This window comes from Macrobrachium nipponense, chromosome 41 (assembly GCF_015104395.2).
Source record: "Macrobrachium nipponense isolate FS-2020 chromosome 41, ASM1510439v2, whole genome shotgun sequence".
NCBI classification, from domain to species: domain Eukaryota; kingdom Metazoa; phylum Arthropoda; class Malacostraca; order Decapoda; family Palaemonidae; genus Macrobrachium; species Macrobrachium nipponense.
The window spans coordinates 25776267-25796374 of record NC_061102.1 but is presented as its reverse complement, the minus strand read 5'-3'; the positions used below and the strand labels follow the sequence as shown (position 1 = coordinate 25796374).

Here is a 20108-nt window from a genome sequence, read left to right as displayed (position 1 = left end):
TTTCAAAACCACCAATGGAGGCTGTTGCTAGTTGTAGACATCAGTCTTCTAGCAACTTCTATCAATCCAAGTGGACAGTCTTCTGAAGATGGTGCAGTTGACCTAATGTCTCATCTTTTGAGATGTCTGTAAGTCATATCGCAGATTTTCTCCTCTACCTGAGGTCTTCCATAAAGTTATCATCATCTACCATCAAGGGGCATAGGGCAATGTGATTTCCGTCTTCAAACTCAGAGGGCTAGACCCTGTACATTTCCTCTAACCAGGACCTTAATGACCTCATCAAATCCTTTGATATGTCTAAGCAAAGGAAATTTGAAGATGTCTCTTGGAATCTCGACGTAGGTTTCAAGTGGCTTTCAGGTCCAACTTTCAAATCTCTATACAGTGGACCCCCGTATTCGCGAACTCACATTCGCGGATTTCTCTCAGGAATGTTTCCCCGCATTATTCGCGGTATTTTTCTGTGAGAAATATCCACAAATTCCTGGTATTTTATCAGTTTCATCATAAAATGAACTTTTTGTGATGAAACTATTAAAAAACCAAGTTTAAAATTTTTTAGTGTGTTTTTCTTCAAATTTAACTAACAAAATAGGCTGTTTTTAGAGTTTTTATAGGGGTTCCAACTATTCGCGGGTTCTAACTATTCACGGTGGGTCGGGGTCCGGTACGCATCCCCCGCGAATACGATGGGACCACTGTACTCTGTCTCACTAAGAAATCTTACTAGGAAGACACTTCTTGCTTTGGCCACTGCCAAGTGCATCGGCAAGCTTCAGGCTATTTCCAAGAGAGTTGGTTTCACGCAAGGAGATGCAATCTGCTCATTCTCTTTTGGGTTCCTTGCTAAGAATGAGGACCCTTCCAAGCCCTGGCCCCGTTCTTTCACCATTAAAAACTTATGGACATGCTTGGACCGGAGAAGAAAGGATTCTTTGTCCTGTAAGAGCCCTTCGATATTACCCGCAAAGGACTGAAAAGATCAGACGACCTTCTAATCATCTCTAGTGCTCAGTCAACCCTTCATGTCCGATGTCAAAGAATGTTTTGAGAAACTTGATTTCTGAGGCGCACGCTCTGATCCAAGAGGATGTCTTGCCTTCATTTAAAGTGAAAGCTCTTGAGGTCCGCGCTGTTGCTACTGAATGTTTTTCTAGCCTAACTCGTCCAAAATGCTATAATCATGCAATCCACCTACCTGTTCATTCCTCTTCCTGTATAATCCATCTTAAGACCACAAAAATGACCAAACCTGACTTACAACCCACAACTGACAAACTAACACAGAGAGAGAGAGCTCTTAAATACACACTAAAATGCATAGCTGGTTCTTAACTATATATGTTTTTCCACCCCACGGCCATCATCTTGCATCCTATGATGTCACAACACCAATGATTTCACTTTGAAGCATAGAGAATGTTTTGTAGTGAAGGTATCTTATAAAATTAAACTTGGACTTCTTATACATTTTGTAAATGAATAACACCCCTACTATTTCACTAATGCAGAAAAATTATAATGATATAACTGATATATAATCAGCTACATCTTTTGCTTTTAGGCATAATATGTCCCTCTTGTCTATTTTACAATCTACCTATGGCGATGCAAATCTGTCTTCACAACACTTGAAAAAAGGGGAAACTAATGAATGTTAGTATTGAATGAAGAAGAATATAAGGCTCTCTCTTCTTATGTTAGGAAGTTGGAACGTGATAGAGTACGTAAGGCTTCCTCTAGAAGTTCTAGTAGGTCTAGAATGAGTGAGTTGGATGTGGATCCTATGACTAATGTAGAAGTAGAACTTCTCTCCAAGTTGCAGCCCCTGCTCCCCGCACCGAAGCCGAAGATTCGTCTTCGGAGGCGGCGGCTCTAAGAGCCACGATTCTATCTATGGATCAGAAGATTCGTCAGTTGGAAGGTAAAGAGAGTGTTAGTGATCAGTGCAGTGTCCCCAGTGTTGTGGAGGGTGCCTCTAGGCCTAGACCTCTTCCAGACTCCCAGTTCCAGTGGAGTAGGAAAGTCGAAAGCCGCAAGAGGGCTAGGGAGAACCCCCACCGTCAGGCGTCCCCTCGGCAGATCCTGAAGTACGCTCCAAGCTGCCTCGGATCGCTACTAGAAGGAGCTCCCACGCCAATGCTTCTCCTCTTCGTCGTCTCCCTCTGCCGAAGAGAGGTTGGAACTCCCCGGATGCGTCGCGCGTTGAAGAGGGCTTGGAAGGCTCCCTGCAGTCCTTTGGCTTCTAGTCCGGAGGTTTTCCTGGAAGAATCGTCGGTGGAGGCGAAGAAACCCAAGAGATCCTGCGATCGTTCTTCTCGCGCTCCTCGTTCTGCGCCTGCTTCCGAGGAAGAACAACAAGATTCTCCTACTAGAGTACTCGCGGGACTTCAAGCTCAGATCACGGCGCTGGCAGATTCTCTAGCATTTAGATCACGTAGGAAGAAGGACGTTTCTCTTCCGATCAAGAGATCTAGGCGCTGCTCTTCAGAGGATCGTTCTCCTCTTTTTTAGGCGGTCTCCTTCATATGGGGAGTTTTCGTATGAAGGTAGGGGCTCACATGAGCGCCCTCGCTCTCCTGGCTCTCTTTCGACTTCAAGGCGCCAAACTTCGGTCGGACGCTCTATGGAGAAAGAAGTTTTTTTTCTCCAGATTGGATTCCCGCTTCCGGTAAGCGCACTGTGCCTGCACATCACGCTATTTCTTCCACTCCCTCGCGTGGGACTTCTCCTCAGCAGCCTCAAGAACCTAGAAGGCGCCCTTCTACAAGTAGGCGTTCTTCTTCCAGATGTCGCTCTCCTCGAGTTTCGGATCGTGACTTCTCTCCTTACAGGCTTCAAGAGTCTGGTAGGAGCCGTGCGCCTGATAGGCGTCCTGCTGTTAGCCGCTCCCCCGCAAGGTAGGCGCCAAGAGCTTACTGCAGTCGATCTCCTAGTAGGCATTCGTCTCTTTTAAGGCGTCCTACTCCTGATTATTCTCCTCGGGGCAGACAACAAGTCTTTCAAGCGCCCTTCTCCGTGTAGGCGCTTTCCCTCTTCTAGACGCTCTACTCCTGACCGTTGTCGTCTCTTGGTAGGCACCAGGAACCTCGCAAGCGCCCTTCTCCAGGTAGGCGCTCGTTAAACTTTGAAGCGCCCTTCTCCTGAATGTTATCCTCTTGTTAGAGGTCAAGAGTTCGCAAGCAGCCTTCTCTAGTAGGCGCATTTCGCCTTCAACTTCCGTTGATCATACTCAACTGGACAAGAATAGAGAGTCACGCAAGCGCTCTGCTCCCAATAGGCGCTCTTCTCCTGGCAGCCGCTCGCCTCAGGATAGGCGCACAGAGTCTGGTAGGCGCTCGCCTCCTCGTAAGCGCCCTGTGGATGTATCCAAGGATTCTCGGGAAAGGAGCCCTACCTCTCCTTCTGCTGAGATTCCGTCTACCTCGAAGAGGGAGTCTCATTGTAGACAACCCAGATCTTCTCATCGTTCTCCAGTGGATGTGAAACTCTTCTACGAGAAGGCGCTCTCCAACCTCTCGCTCAGCTCTACTAGGATCCCTTCGTCACCTAAGGATCTTCCGCGCTCGCCTCTGACAAGACGTCCTAGAAAGTTCGGATGAGGAACCGAACACTTCTGCTGCTGTGTCTTCTTACAAGAAGCTTACAGAGCTACTTTTGCAAGTTTTTGGGGATTCCCTTACTCCTACGGCTCCTCCTCTCCTCACTCACTTTTTCAACGGCGAAGATAGCGAAGAGTTGTTCTTGTGTGAGGATGAAGCCAACTCTTTCAATGAAGAAGGCACTGAGGAGTTTTGGTTCCTGGATGCTTCCAAGAAGAAGCGGAAAATGATGTTCGCTTTTCTCCTTCGAAGTTATCAGGACGCGTGGTTTTCTGGTGGTACGAAACAGGAGAGTCCTTAGGATTGGGTCTACCGTCATCGGCTGATTCGGATTTTTCGGCGCTGGTAGATTCTACGAGGAGAGCTGCCCTTAACTCTGCAAAGACGACTTGGGCAATGAATGAAGTAGATCACATGCTGAAGGCATGTTCAAGAGTGCTGGAAGTATTTAACTTCCTTGATTGGTCGTTGGAGTCCTAGCCAAGAAAATTGAAGTGCCAGAGTCCTTTTCTCCAGAAGATCTCATGTGTGTTTTGTCTTGTATGGACAAGTCGGTAAGAGACGGAGCAAGTGAAATCGCCTCCCTGTATGGGGCCGGGATCGTGAAGAAGAGGTCCGTTTATTGTTCGTTCTTAATATCAAGTCTGTCTCCCACACCCAGAGGTCTTTTTTGCTGTTTGCTCCTCTGTCCGCTCATTGTTCCCTAAACATCTAGTGCAGGACATTTCGAGATCGCTTTCGGTTAAAGCCACCCCAGGACCTTTTGGCACAGTCGGCAAGAAAACCTCGCCCTTCCTTCCCTACCAAGGCTAGGAAGGAAAAGTCAAGTGTTCGAGAACCCTTTCGAGGGCTTCTTCCTCAAGAACCTCTACGTTTAGAGGTCGTAGACCTTCAAGAAGGGGTAAGACTTTCGCCAAGTCAGTTAAAGCCCCCAAATAACTTGCAAGTCCTTCAAACAACGGTGGGCGCCAGACTCTTAGAATTTGCAGAAGTCTGGGCCCAGAAGGAGCGGATCCTTGGACCCTTTCAATTTTGATGAGAGGTTACCTCATCCCTTTCGTCGCAAGACCTCCTTGACGACCACCCCAAGGGAGCTGACGGCCAGGTACAGAGACCCCATCATGAATCAAGCTCTCCATCTAGCAGTAGATCAGATGCTGGAGAAGGGGGCTATCGAACTAGTGACACACCATCGTTCATCGGGCTTCTACAACCGCCTTTTCCTAGTTCGAAGTCCTCAGGGGGATGAAGACCGGTGTTTGGACGTAAGCGCCCTGACTTCTTCGTAGAAAAGAAGAAGTTCCACGATGGAAACACCTTCATCAGTGCTGGCAGCACTTCGTCCAGGGGACTGGATGGTTTCCTTGGATTTACAGGACGCTTACTTCCACGTACCGATCCATCCTTCCTTGAGGAAGTTTCTCAGATTCATGATGGAGGGGAAAATTTTTCAGTTCAGGGCTCTGTGTTCGGCTTTGACGGCCCCTCAAGTGTTCACGGGGATCTTGAGAATTGTAGCTCAATGGCTTCATTTGAAAGGGGTGAGGGGTATTATTTTAGTTTTCAACCATTATGGGAAATCTATTATATTGATATTTTTCCCGAGTAAAGCACGTGATAACAAAACACTTCTTCTCAATACATTATTGTCGCTAATGCATACTTACAGAGAAAAAAAAAGATTAAGTTTTACCTCGAATTTTTCCTAAGTCGGAGAGTGTTTCCTCTACGGTAATGTTTACTTTTAATGAGCCCTCTAACTTACTTTCTTACGCAAACAAAAGTAGTTCCAGTTACTCATATGGCTGAGAGGTGTGACATCGTTATGACGTCATGGGTTTCATAACCAATTACGAATGACTTGAGTCGAAAACTAAGTTTCACTAGCATTTCAGCGGAGTAATAAAGTTACCTGTCTAGTGTCCACTGGTATCCTTGTTTGACTGAATACTCGAATAATGAAGCAAAAAAACGGCATTTTGTCTTCCTGTACCTATGGCAGAGGTAGTGGCTGGCCCTTCTGCATTAATTTGACAGACTTCGATTTCCTACCGATTGTTTTGCAGTGTAATGTGGTCGTCGGGTACCTGGCCACTTCCTACTTTAAGTTGCATGTCAGGGAACCTTGCAACGGCTTCACGTTTTCCTCAAAGCAGCAGCAGCACTTTTTATCAACCACAGTTTAAGGTAAGCTTCATTAATTTAGAGAGTATATTATAATGGTGGTAGTATAACGATGTATACAGCAGTACCATCACTTTGGATTTGGTTTGATGGATGTTAGGTAGTGGCCTTAAGGGGGGTCCGCCCCCCCGCTAGGCCTAGGTAGGGGTACAGGCCCTAGTAAGGTTAGGTGGTTGTATTAGGTTCGTAGTGCCCCGAAAATCACTGTGGCCTTGGGGAAGGGGGGGTCGCAGGGGGGCGGAGCCCCCCCGCTAGGCCTAGGTAGGGGTACAGGGCCCTAGGTTAGGTTAGGTGGGTTTGTTAGGTTCTGTGGTGCCCTGAAAATTACTGTGGCTTTAAGGGGGGTCGCTGGGGGCCCTACCCCCCTCCCCCGGTAGGCCTAGTTAGGGGTTATGGGGGAGGGGTGCTGGAACATTAATTATTAATTTATTGCAAATATCATTCAATGCCCCAACACCCTCCCCCCCCTTCCCCCTTCCCCACCCAAAACCCGGTTCCCAAAGGGTGTCCCCCATAATTGGTGGGATGAACTAGGGTATACATAGTAAATCTCTAAATCGGTTGGTTTGCAGTCAAAATAAACGTTAAATTCATTGAAACCACACTATTTCTGATGCAACAAATATATTTTTATTGCATTTTCCAAATTTGGCTGAAACTAAAAATTTACCGAGTGAGGATATCCATGTACTCGACGATTGGCTGATAAGGGCCATTCAGAAGATCGTTGTTTGAAGGACTTACAGTAACACTAGAATTGACGAAGGCGTTGGGACTTCTCGTCAATTTCAAGAAGTCGTCACTAATTCCCGAACAAGAGTGTGTGTATCTCGGGATACAGATGAACTCTGAGTTTTCGGGCTTTTCCCTCTCAGGAAAGGATAGCCCGAGGATTCGAGAGAGTACAACCTTCTTAGGGAAAGAAGTATGCACAGTGAGGGAGTGGATGAGTGCTGGGGACGCTCTCTCGCTGGAGCAATTCGTTTCCCTAGGAAGGTTGCACCTGAGACCGCTCCAATTCTTTCTTCATCGGAATTGGAGTCGTCGTTCTCGGGATTTGACGTTCTCCCAGGACGTCAAGCAACATTCTCTTAGGTGGACAGATCCCAACCTCTTTGCGGAGGGACTGTCTCTTCAATCCCAGACCCCCAACCTGGTGTTGTTCTCGCAGCGAACGTCGGACACGGGGTGGGGGGGCGACTCTGGGAACCAGCGAAGTGTCAGGTACCTCGGTGGGGACCAGGTAGCCTGGCACATCAACAGAAAGGAGTTGATGGCTGTGTGTTGGCTCTGAAAGCTTTCGAGCCCAAAGTCAGAAGATCGGTAGTGCAGGTCAACGCGGACAACACTACAGCTCTGGCATATATCAGGAAACGGGGGGACGCATTCCTTCTCCCTGTACGAGACAGCAAGAGACCTTCTTCTGTGGGCAGAAGAAAGGGGAATCAAGCTTCTGCCAGGTTCGTGCAGGGAGAAAGGAATGTAAGAGCAGATCTCCTCAGCAGGAAAGATCAGGTCCTTCCCACAGAGTGGACCCTTCATTTGGATGTATGCCAGAGCCTGTGGAAGTTATGGGGCAGGCCACACATAGACCTCTTTGCCACGTCGAAGAACAAGAGACTGGATCCTTACTGCTCTCCGATATCGGATCCAGAGGCATTAGCAATAGATGCTCTTCTTCTAGACTGGAGCGGACTCGAAGTCTACGCGTTTCCCCCTTCAAGATCCTGGGGCTACCATCAAGAAATTCGTAGAGTCCGATTCAACGAGAATGATCTTAATCGCTCCCTTTTGGCCAGCCACCCAAGAATGGTTCACAGAGGTACTGGAATGGTTAGTGGACCTTCAAGATCGCTCCCGCTAAGGAGCGATCTACTGAGACAACCCCACTTCGACAGGTACCACAAAAATCTCCTCGCTCTCAGTCTGACTGGCTTCAGACTGTCCAATGTCTGGTCAGAGCGAAAGGCTTTTCAACGACAGCTGCTAAAGCAATCGCAAGAGCGAGGAGACTTCCACCTTGCGTGTATACCAGTCAAAGTGGGATGTCTTCAGACGAGGTGGGCAAGAGGAAGAACATTTCCTCTTCCAGTACCTCTGTGACCCAATTGCGGATTTCCAATCTTTCTCAAAGAAGAGTGTCATCTTGTTGTGTCAACTATTAGGATACTGCAGTATGTGGCAGCGGTATTTCGGCATAGAGGCTTAATATCTCCGATGATAAGGACCTTCATGATCTTATTAGATCATTTGAAACCATTAAGCGTCCTCATGTTGTACCGAACTGGAATCTATACATAGTTCTACAATTCCTTGGATCGTCTAGATTCGAACCTCCTGGCTCAGCCTCTTTCAAGGACCTGACGAAGAAGCTCTCTTCCTTTTGGTCCTAGCTACAGCTAAGAGGGTGAGTGAGCTCCAAGCTATTGAGGGCAATGTCTTTTTTTGGTTTAGGTAAGAGTTCTAAGGTGTGTTCGTTTCTTCCAGGGTTTCTTGCAAAGAATGAAAACCCATCACGTCCTTGTCCCAGGAGCTTTGAAGTTCGTGGTTTATCTTTTCTGGTAGGGGAAGAGCCTGAAAGAACTCTTTGCCCTATGAGAATTATGAAGTATTACCTTAAGAGGAAGGAACAACTTAAGGCTAATCAAGATGTGCTTTGGTGCTCCGTAAAGGACCCCACTCGGCCCATGTCGAAGAATGCTCTTTCCTTCTGCCTGAGAAGTATTATTACAGAGGCACATGTTACCTGTAAGGAAGAGCATTTTAATCTACTGAAAGTGAAAGCTCACGAGGTGAGAGCCATTGCAACTTCGCTTGCATTCAAGAAAAATATGTCTGTGCGGAACTTGATGGAGGCGACTTTTTGGAGATGCCAATCGGTTTTTCGCAAACCACTACCTACGTGATGTAAAAAATCACGTATGATAAATGCTTCGCCTTGGCCCTTTCGTATCGGCGGATTCGTGTTGGGGCAGGGAGCTGAAACTTATCCTGTGTAAATTTTTTATATGTTACCCTATATTTTGTATTTGTGTTTTTGGTTGTCTGAAAGAGGTTGCAGGAGGCACCTCTTTTTGTCGTAATATTAACCCTTTGTATTTTGGTTAGGTGGTCTGGTGGGTTTTGGCTCCTTGCAGAGGTAGTGGTAAGGATCTGTTATGTAAGCGGACAAGGTCCCTTTAACAAGATCCGACTTGGATTCTACCACAATAGGGGATCACATACCCGTTGGTAGATCCAGAGTCTTTCAGCAACAGGTCACGTCCTAGCTGTAGCTCTCCAGGCAATGCAGACTCAGAGACAGTATCTATGAAGTCTTCATCCTGAAAAGGTGAGAACCAATGTTTTTATATCCTACAACATTAGTTGTTTCCTGTCTTACCTGTATTATTTAGCTGTCTCTTACCCTTCACCAAGGGTGTCAATCAGCTAAGTATATATCTGACAGGGAAGTTCATGTACAAAAATGATATTGTTAAACTACAATAAAGTTTTGTACATACTTACCTGGCAGATATATACGATAATGGCCCACCCAGCCTCCCCTCAGGAGACAGGTGGAAGAGAAAAATCTGACAAGCAAGGGGGATTGGTTCGTACACTCGCCACCCAGCGGCGGGTAAGGTAGACCACCTGACCTACCTGTCGCGTGTGCCGCGAGATTTGAAATTCTGTCGGGAACGTCGGAGACTATAGCTAAGTATATATCTGCCAGGTAAGTATGTACAAAACTTTATTGTAGTTTAACAATAAACATGTTTTTCCACCCCACGGCCATCATCTTGCATCCTATGATGTCACAACACCAATGATTTCACTTTGAAGCATAGAGAATGTTTTGTAGTGAAGGTATCTTATAAAATTAAACGTGGACTACTTATACATTTTGTAAATGAATAACACCTCTACTATTTCACTAATGCAGAAAAATTATGATATAAACTGATATATAATCAGCTACATCTTTTGCTTTTAGGCATAATATGTCCCTCTTGTCTATTTTACAATCTACATATGGCGATGCAAATCTGTCTTCACAACACTTGAAAAAAGTGGAAACTATTTGAAAATGTTAGTATCTTAGGACCCGTGGCTTTATCGTTGACATAGGGTGCCGAGTCCAGGGTGAGCCTGGGGGTACATTGTACATGAGTACTTTTATGTGTGTGGGGTCTTGGCTGGTTTCTTTTGTATCGAAGTTACAAAGCCTTGTTACAAAAGGGCCAACACAACTTACACACATAAGGATAAGAGGAAAAAATGGAGCGCTTATGACCTACCTTGAGTTATGGGATTGTTATATGCTTTAAAGGTCCCCATGGAAACTCGGTTAATGCTCTAAATTAAGTGTATTTACAAAGAAAAAACCATTGAATGGCCTGAGATAACTGAACGGTATATAGGCCACATGGAAAGAGTGCCGTGTGCTGTCTGAATTACTCTATCATGCACACTATGCTATGAGAAAGTGACCAAATTCAACATTCAATGCAAAGCTGGTTTCCAAATTGATGATATCAGGTAATTAAAGCGCTGGCAAGGAGGCAGGGATGCATTGAGTCGGCAGTTTGGCAATCTGGAAATGAATTCCAAATTACACAACTTAAAACAAAGACTTCTCACACAATGTTTATGTCCAGCGCACTATGGAGGAATTTATCCTTAATCACACACAATGCTGAACGGATAGGTGAAATCTAGCTTAACCCACGAACGGCGGCGCGTCGCTAAAATCGACGCTTTATGTGCTACTAAAATGCGATCGTCGATTTCAGCGATGCTTTAATTTCAAATCACGCGGGCAAGAACAGGTGGTGTTGGAGGCGGGGTTTTATGATGTCATAAGGGTAAGTAAACCAATCAGAACACAGATAAGAATCAGTATTGCCACAATGCCTCAATTTTTAAATGAGATGATATACGCTTGCGCAACTTTTGGTCAGTTTCCGCGGTTTTTTCTTTGCATGACGGCGGCCGTGAAATTTACTTTTTTATGTGATTTATTGATATAATTACATAATAATGGCGAATGAAAGAAGTGATAGTGATTGGTCACTTAGTGACAATGATTTTGACATAAGTCAGGGTTCTGAAAGTGATAGCGTAGTGAGGAATATGATGTTGAAAGTGATAGTGATACTGATATCGTGATTATGATCATGCATCCGTCTGGACACGAGCCTACCCGCCGGAAGACATTAGTTCCGCTCGAAATTAGTTTTTACAGAAAGGATGAGTAGAGGATGAAAACATGTACATAGTGTATATGTGTAAATAAGGTTAGTAAAAGTTCTATATACTTTCATTAGGGCACTTAGTAATAGAAATGTGATAGTGCTGTAACAACTAATTGCAAGAGGACGATTCTCTTTTGAAACTCGGTGTGAGATGGTTTCATTAAATGTCTAATACCTGTTGAGCTACTAGTTATATATGCCTGAATTTTTTTCTCCAACTTCTAAGATAAATTTAGCTCTTGTTCATTTCATGAAATGATGAAAAAGCATGACCTGTATAAGTGTTTGGTCAACAGACGAAAGTTGAAAATGAAAAAGGATAAAAAAAAATTCCTTTACATTTTCACAATATATATATGTTCTCTTTGCAAAAAAAATATATTTTTTTATGCCGTATAATCGCCATTTTCTGGCGATTCCAATGGTATATAAAACATTACTATTCTTATGAAATAATCTGATAAGGAAATTTCCGAAGAGAGAAAAAAAAATTAGTGAAATAGGCGTCGCATTTTAGCAGCATACGCGCCCGCCGCTCGGGTTAAATAGAATGGCTCAGTGAAGATTTTTGTTGATCTTGGATGAGTGACAAGGGAGGCATGCGATCGCTAGGTATAATGAAAAAAGTGAGGTTTCGTTTGAGAAGTTAGAATTGAAATTTTAAAATGTGTGAGAGTTTGTTTGACTTGGAGGAAAAGAACTGGCAATATGAATGCTACGCAGACGTACCTGGGTTCCTTAGCAGTGAAGGGTGATGAGATTGGCATTGGCTTTTGTCCGAGTTTTGGGGCGCGCTAGTCAGCGCCTTTGTTTAGGCCTATGTGGGAGGCAGGATCGGGCGTCTGTCCATTATGAGAGACTGGGCCGGACTGAGGTCGATCCAAGGTGCGAATGCTTGGCATTGGGGGGTAACACACACACACACACACACCCCGCGTTGGCAGGTCATTCTGGAAACAGACATACAGCCAGCAAAAATGGGTCAAAGGGAGATTAGGTCTTATGAATAGGCCTAGTAAGTAGTACCTAACTAGCTGCTCACTCCCCTTGTGATATGTCCCTAATGCTTAACAAATTTTTATTTGCTGGCTACTATGATTGGTTGGAAATGCCTATGCAGAGTTTCCCTCCTAAGTCAGCTGATGTGGGGAGTAAGCTGGCTGCTTTTTCTAGCTAAATGCATTTCATAAATACTGGAGAGGCGAGGCGAGGAAAAACATAAAAGTACCCACCAGTTTTTAGTGGTTTGGTTGTGACTTTTTATTGCAGTGTAGGTGACAGGGTAATTTGGTTACTTTTATTAAGGTACTACGCCCAGGGGAGGGCCATCTTTTTTAAGCTTCGCTAGCCATTGGAACCTTTCCTTTGCTGCAAAATTCCCACCTAAAGTGTGGTGATACACTACAGGTTTAGGTGAGCACCAACCAGAGGCAGTTAGTGGTGACCCACTACGGGTTGAGATTAGCATCAGCCAGGGGCAATATCCACCTGCAGTAGCTCTCTTAAGGAGGTAAGGAAACAACAAAGCATTGTGTTAGTGCTAGCAACTTTTTTTTCATTTCAAGGTCATTACTTTTCTTAATGATTTGGAGTAGATTATGTCCATGTATCCCACCTCTTGTCAATGTAGATTCAGCTGTGTAATCCCCAAAAGTCATTGGGGTTTGTCACTTACTCTAAAACAATTGAACCGCTACTGCCAATTTTGAATATTTACGCTGCCATGGTTGAATACTTACAGCCATGTAATTAATTACTTGGTAAGTAGTATATATGAAACAATTTTATCATGAAAATAACATTTTGTCACAACAAAGTCATTACTTACACAGCAGAAAATATTAATTACAAATAGAACAAACATTATTTACGGTTAATTAAGAAAGTTTTCTTATGGTTGATTAAGAAAGTGTTATATATAGTAAAAGTTTTCAAAACACCATTTCATAATATTACAGCCTTAAAGTGTATAATTTTTCATATTTATTGGTAAAGCAGGACTAAGGATGCTCAGTAGAGGTACCTTAGTTTTGAATAAGACTGATGGTGGGTGTGATTGGGTTATCCTTATTGACAGAAATAATGCTGTACATGACTAATAATAGTGTGATACCATGGTTTTTTCATTAGCACATTTAATTTCTGAAGTGAAGGTTTTTTAAATTTTTTTGACAGCAAATCGCATTTAAAAACCTGGTGGAGCGTAATAGGGCAGAAGAACGTGTAAATGGCTCTCCATCTCCCAATTCTGCTATTCAGTTGCCATTTATAATTGTGAATACAAGCAAGAAGACAGTGATTGATTGTGCAATTTCCAATGACAAGTAGGTATAATTTCCAGTAATAAGTAGATTATATGCAAATGAAGTTTTGTCTTTGAAAGGATCTTGCTTATGATGAGTTTGCTTCCATGTTAGGTTTCTTTTAATTTATTGTAAGGGAGAAACATAAGTGCCTTTTGAGTAAGTATGTATTGGAGTAAGAGATATTTTAAGCCAACATTCCTCAATTGGACTTATAATTGCCCACTTCATTGTCATGGCTACTTTCATACTAAAAAGAAATGAAGTACTCTACAGTAATTAAATTATATCTTCAGTAAAAACTCAAGTGAAGTCTGTAAAAGAAAATATATAAATAAAAATATATTAGGCTGCACACTTCAATCATAGACTTCATACAACCATGTTTCAGTTTGTGACTCTCATAATTGTTTTTCCACAAAGCCTCGCATTTATTCAAGATAGTGGGTTTTAGAGATGGTAACCAAGAGGAACAGATATATAATATTTTATCTGGTTATATAGTAACTCTGCATAGGTTGCTTTATCAGTACAGGGGTATCTCGCTTGTCGAACATTTCTATGTCAAACATTCCGTTTTTATAATAAAATTTTTGAAAAAATTTTCTTGTTTGTCGAACAAATACTCGTACTTTGAACAGACGGATTGTCTTGTTACACTTGTATTTGACAGCCTATCACGTCTTGCATGGAAAACGGTATTAACATGTTTTTTCCTCACAATATATAGTTTAATGATGACATTATTCAACAAAATGAATGAAAGAATAAAATATTTTGGTCAGAAATTTAGCGTAAAAGATATACAAATTCGTACAACTCTGCGGTGGCGTTACGTACAGCTGACATGAAATTGAATGATGGAGCATTGATAATGTTGAAGAGAGAAGAAGAGAAAATTTAAATATTACTATATGTATGTAAAAGCAGTACCAATTCACATAAAAAAATGAAAAGGAATTTTACAATAAATTTAAGTGATAAAATATGAAACAACCAAATGTAATACAGTAATAATAAAATTAAAAACAACAGTCTTAATTGTGCCAGTGTTCGGTGCACTGAGTGAGACACTATAGTTTAATGATAACCATATTCAACAAAATAAATAGAAGAATATAGCTTTTCACATTAACCCTTAAACGCCGAAGCGGTATTTTAAAAATCGTCTCCCGTATGCTGGCGGCGTTCGCGAGTGAGCGCCAAAGCGGAATCACAGCACACTTAGTTTTCAAGATTAAGAGTTCATTTTTGGCTCCTTTTTTGTCATTGCCTTAAGTTTAGTATGCAACCATCAGAAATGAAAAAAATATCATTATCATATATAAATATTGGGATATATGGCAGCGCAAAAAAAAAAATTTCATATATAATTGTATACAACTCGCGCTGTGAGCAAAACGGTTAAAGCTAACAAGTTAATTTTTTTACGTTGCATTGTACACTAAATTGCAATCATTTTGGTATATAACAAATTGTAAAACGATCAAGGCAACACAGAAACAAGATCACAAAATGATGTATGAATTTGTAACGCGGACATAAAAAAAAAAAAAAAACTTTTCAAAAATTCACCATGAAATCGAATATTGTACCTAGAGACTTCCCGTTTGTTGCAAAATGAAGGTAATTTATTGAATATTACTAGACTGTAAGTGTTGTAGCTTACAATTGCAGTTAAAGTTGACCGAAGGACGAATTTTTTCTATTTATCGTTATTTATATGAAAATATTTCATAACTGATAAAAGCTACAACCATTGGTTGTTTTTTGTTGTATTCTACATGAAATTGTGCACATTTTCATATATAAAACTTTATGTAATGGCTAATTTAAAATTATGCAAACATTACGACAATCGGACGAAAAAATTTCAGATTTTTTCGGAAGAGTTACCGTGTAGACGTAAGGAAAAAGTTTATTTCATAAATTCACCATAAATCGCAAATATTGTGTTGAGAGAACTTTCCAAATTTGTTTGCAAAATAAAGGCGTAAATGATTGAATATTACTCGGAATATAATACTTTTAGCTTACAATTGCGTTTTTTTACATTTCGGTCGAGTCAAATTTGTTGACGAAGGGTTGAAATTTTGGCACTTATTGTTATTTATATGAAAATATTTCAAAACTGATAAAAGCTACAACCATGGATTGTGTTTTGTTGTATTCTACATGAAATTGCGCACATTTTCATTTATAAAACTTTATGTAACGGCCAATTTAAAATGGTGCAAACATTACGACAATCGTACGAAAAAATTTCAGATTTTTTTCGGAAGAGTTACCATGCGGACGTAAGGAATTTTTTTTTTTTTTTTTTTCTCATAAATTCACTATAAATCGAAATATTGTGCTAGAGACTTCCAATTTGTTGCAAAATAAAGGTAAATGATTGAATATTACTAGAATGTAAGAGTTTTAGCTTACAATTGCGTTTTTTGACCATTTTGGTCAAGTCAAAGTTGACCGAAGGTTGATATTTTGGCACCTTTCGTTATTTATATGAAAACATTTCAAAACTGATAAAAGCTACAACCATGGGTTATTTTTAGTTGTATTATACATGAAATTGTGCACATTTCCATATACGTATAAAACTTTATGTAACGGCTAATTTAAAATGGTGCAAACATTACGACAATAGGACAAAAAAATTTATGATTTTTTCGGAAAGAGTTACCGCACGGATGTAAGGAAAAAGTTTTTTCATAAATTCACCATAAATCTAAATATTGTGCTAGAGACTTCCAATTTGTTGCAAAATGAAGATAAATGATTGAATATTACTAGAATATAAGAGTTTTAGCTTACAATTGCATTTTTCGACCATTTCGGTAGAGTCAAATTTGACCCAAGGTTGAAATTTTGGCTTTTATCGTAATTTATATAAAAATATTTCAAAACTGATAAAAGCTAGAACCATGAGTTTTTTATTGTTGTATTCTACATGAAATTGCGCACATTTTCATATATAATACTGCATGTAACGGCTAATATAAAATGGTGCAAAAATTATGTCAAAGTGACGAAATAATTTCTGCGATGTGTCGCTGATACTTTTTAGTGCGAGAAGAAAGAAATTTGCACTTTCGCGCCTGGATAACGATTGTAAACAAAACAACGCCTTGATCCGTGAGCTCCCAGCATCCCCAAGGCGCGTGATTCAAAAGTTATCGCCTAGTAGGCCTATAACTATTTTTCCGAATTAAAAAAAAAACTTTATTATATCGATGTACCATACGTCCAATCGGCACCCAACAGACAATTTTAGTTGACGTATAATACGTCCAATCGGTGTTAAAGGGTTAAAATGTAGCATAAATGATAAAAAAAAATCATAAATCATTGCGGTGACGCACATCATTGCAGTGACACATAGTTAACTTGAGATAGAGAGAGGGAGTATTTATATTTGGAATAATGAATGAATAATTTTAAGTTATCAGGTTTCAGGATATTGTTGATGAGATAGTACGTATAAACATTACTGTATGTACACAAAAGCAGTATTAATTCACACACAAAAAATAAAATGGAATTTCACAATATGTATATTTAACGTGAAAACATTCAAATGAAGTACAGTATGGTCTGCTTCCTACTGACTTACCAGAACGCTGGGATGATTATTTGCCTTTTTCTCAAACTTACACTCAATTTCCCCAAATCACTTTTTTTTTAATTTATGGTAAAATACCTTTTGAGTGACTTACTTTTAAGGGTTTTTCACTATAAAGATATAACTGCTCCATTCCATAATAAACCAGTGCCACCGCTTTCAGCTTCTGCATGCCTTCGATTGTTTGTTTAAACAACTTCCTTGTGAAAAGGTATTCAATCTCTCATTCCTTTTCTTACTTGCATTCTTTACTTATTTGTGAACAGATATTTAATCTTTCTTTCCTTTTCTATCTTGCATCCTTTACGTATTACTTACTTGTTTGCAGAATGCTCATTTTTATTTTTAAGTTCTGCCATTTGCCAACAGCATGTTGATGTTTTGTGGCATAATTAATCTCCTTGAACAAAAGATCCAAGTGTAAACACGTTGACAATCATATGCGCTGATTACTCTCTCTCTCAGACACAATTTGACACATGTACACACTATCGATTCCTTTGATTATTTTTGTAAAATGTGAATAAAATGGATTTATCAATCTTTGCCTACTATGACCATTTCAGTTTCCTCAAAGGGTTCCCAGTCTGTCCTCCCTCCATCCCAGCCCGAGTACTTTACACACTTAATTTAACTTTTGAACACATTAATTATAGACAAAATTTGAAAATGCAGGACTTTTTGGGTTGGTTGGAATGAATTATCCCGAGTCCCTTTATTTCTTGTGGATTTTTTTTTTCCTTTCATATTTTGAACAAATATCATTTCAACCAGCCTTCTGGAACAGACTAAGTTCAAATTCTGAGGTACTGCTGTATTCAACTTGCTAAGAGGTCTCTTAGTATACTAATCAGTTTTTGAAAAAGTTGTTTAAAAGTAGAAATGTGGTGGTATGGGGAAAATTTACATGGATTATTTTTAATTAAGTAGGGAGAGATTGCTAATTAGTGACTGAAGAGAATATATTTATACATTGTGTTTACTGAAATTTGCATTTTAAATCATTATGAACTTTTGACACATTAGCTGTGTTATAGAAAAATAGTTTTGATTGTACAAATGTATTTTTGCTGTACATCTGCATTTTTGTTGTATTTTCAGAACGGAGTATCTTTTCAACTTTGACGATACTTTTGAAATCCACGATGATATAGAGGTATTAAAACGAATGGGAATGGCTTTAGGTATGTTCATAATACTATAATTGATTTTTGTACTTTAAAGTATTTGGGTTAAAATATAAAAAAAAATTGTTCCTCATAACCTGTACATGGTGAAAGCTTAGTAGTATTGAGTTTGCATTAACTTTTTTAATTTTAAATATACATTAGCATACTTCAGGAGATTATAATTCAATCTGTTTTGAGGCCATTCATATATTTTCCAGGATTAGAGCGCGCACAGTGTACCCAGTCTGATCTTGAAAGAGCAAAGTCGATGGTGCCAAAGGCATTAGAAGGATATGTAGTAGGTGAGATAATTCTTGATTTGTTTCTCCATTATTAGATCTTTAGCACAGATAATTGTTTAAGCCAGGCTACAGAAGGTCAATATTATCTTTCACCATTTGTTTATTGGTTGTGTAGTTTTTGAAAAATTGTAAAGTACTTGTTTCATAGTGGTTACCAGTTAGTCTGTATGCATTAAAGTATTCTAAAATCTTAGTACTTTATAACTTTATTGTATAAAAAAATGTTGCAACCTTTTTCCTCTCCTTATGTTCAGCTAGACAAATAAGATGCTATCCAGTCTTTCTCACTCATTTATTGTATTAGGATCTTGTATAACCTTTCCATGATGTCAGCCTGCTAGCTTTGTCTGTTTTTTTCAGTAGTTTCCACTGACCACTATTTGGTACTAAATTTGCAGTCTTGGTACCTGATTTTTACTCTGATTATTCAGTTTCCACATTTATATCCTTTTACTGGCACATATTTTTTCATTTCACTCAGGGATTACTTATATTACAATCATTAGATCTGCATCTGTTACAAATGGTATGTTGGTCTGTATCCAAGGAGGCTAAATAACAAAAGCATTAGTTATTACCAATACCGGGGCATCTTCTCTGAGGCTTGGATAGCTTAGATGATTCATGGATTTGCATTTTTTGGGAAAGCAAAAAACACAGCACAATATAACACAGAATCACAATAAAAAGAATGAAAAACCAGAACACCAAGGTGTAAAGTGGGCAGGAAGAGCTAAAGACAACCGTCTTTTGAACTAGAAAGACTGTGATTGTCTTGCTTGGAAGGTGGTTAAGAGAGAACTTGAGCATCATAGTATCTGCCAGGGGGAAACCAGGTTGGTCTTTGCCCACTTCTTTCTCCATTGACTATCTCCCTGTTGCCACCAAAACCTTGTGCTCTTAATAACTGGACTCCTCCTAGGCACTTGAGAATATCCCCCTATATTACGCCTCAGGTTTCTTAAGTATGAAAAATACCTAAGGTTCCCTTAGTCTCTTAAATATTGTGTGAAGTCTAAACTTTGTGTTAGGCAGCTTTAGACCTTGGCTCTCTCAATTCTAATACTGCTTCTCCCTTTGATTTCTTTCACAGTTGTATCTGCACATAATGTTCTTAAAACTATTTTCATTCCCATTAGGCCATTTAGGTCTTCTCATCAATATTCCATGTGATTGGTGCTTTGGTCACTGCATCTAGATAGACTTTACCAAAATTCGTGTTTGTTCATATACGAAACAAACCTTCAGTCTTAACATTAGGATAATACTAGCGCCAGCAGGAAAACCGGTAGAATTAATAAAAAAAACTTGTGTGATCCAGGGGCTATTGGCATCTGTACCCGGTCACGGGGCATTGTAGTTCCCAGAATGCCATGGGTATCCTGTGACCTGTCAGTTACTTTTCTACTGCCTTTAAGATAAGACGTAATTACTCTCCAACTCTTTAAAGCCGGTTTAGTTTGCTCGTTTATATTCATAGGTTTTTTTTTTTTCTCTGGGTGATCTCAGTGTGGGAGTGATCTGCTAGGTGTGTGTAAGTTGTGAGACATGGAGAATTTTGCTTCGTCAACAGAACTTTCTTCGGGATCACGCAGGAGACAAAGGAAATGCCCTTTAGTGAGTGGATTTCCTTGTTGTTCAAGATTCCTAACATCGGTGTCTACGGATCCTTACCTAACGTGTGGT

At 40.5% G+C, this 20108-nt stretch overlaps 1 protein-coding gene across 1 annotated transcript in view; it reads left to right on the top strand.

Annotated features, from left to right (window-relative positions):
* The window catches only part of LOC135212806 (transcription factor Dp-1-like), a 185900-nt gene that overhangs the window by 152218 nt on the left and 13574 nt on the right, over positions 1-20108 (top strand). Inside the window, exons 7-9 of the mRNA XM_064246577.1 lie at positions 13202-13350; positions 18053-18135; positions 18339-18422. Of these exons, the coding sequence (XP_064102647.1) occupies positions 13202-13350; positions 18053-18135; positions 18339-18422 (316 nt within the window). The remainder of the gene's footprint in view (positions 1-13201; positions 13351-18052; positions 18136-18338; positions 18423-20108) is intronic.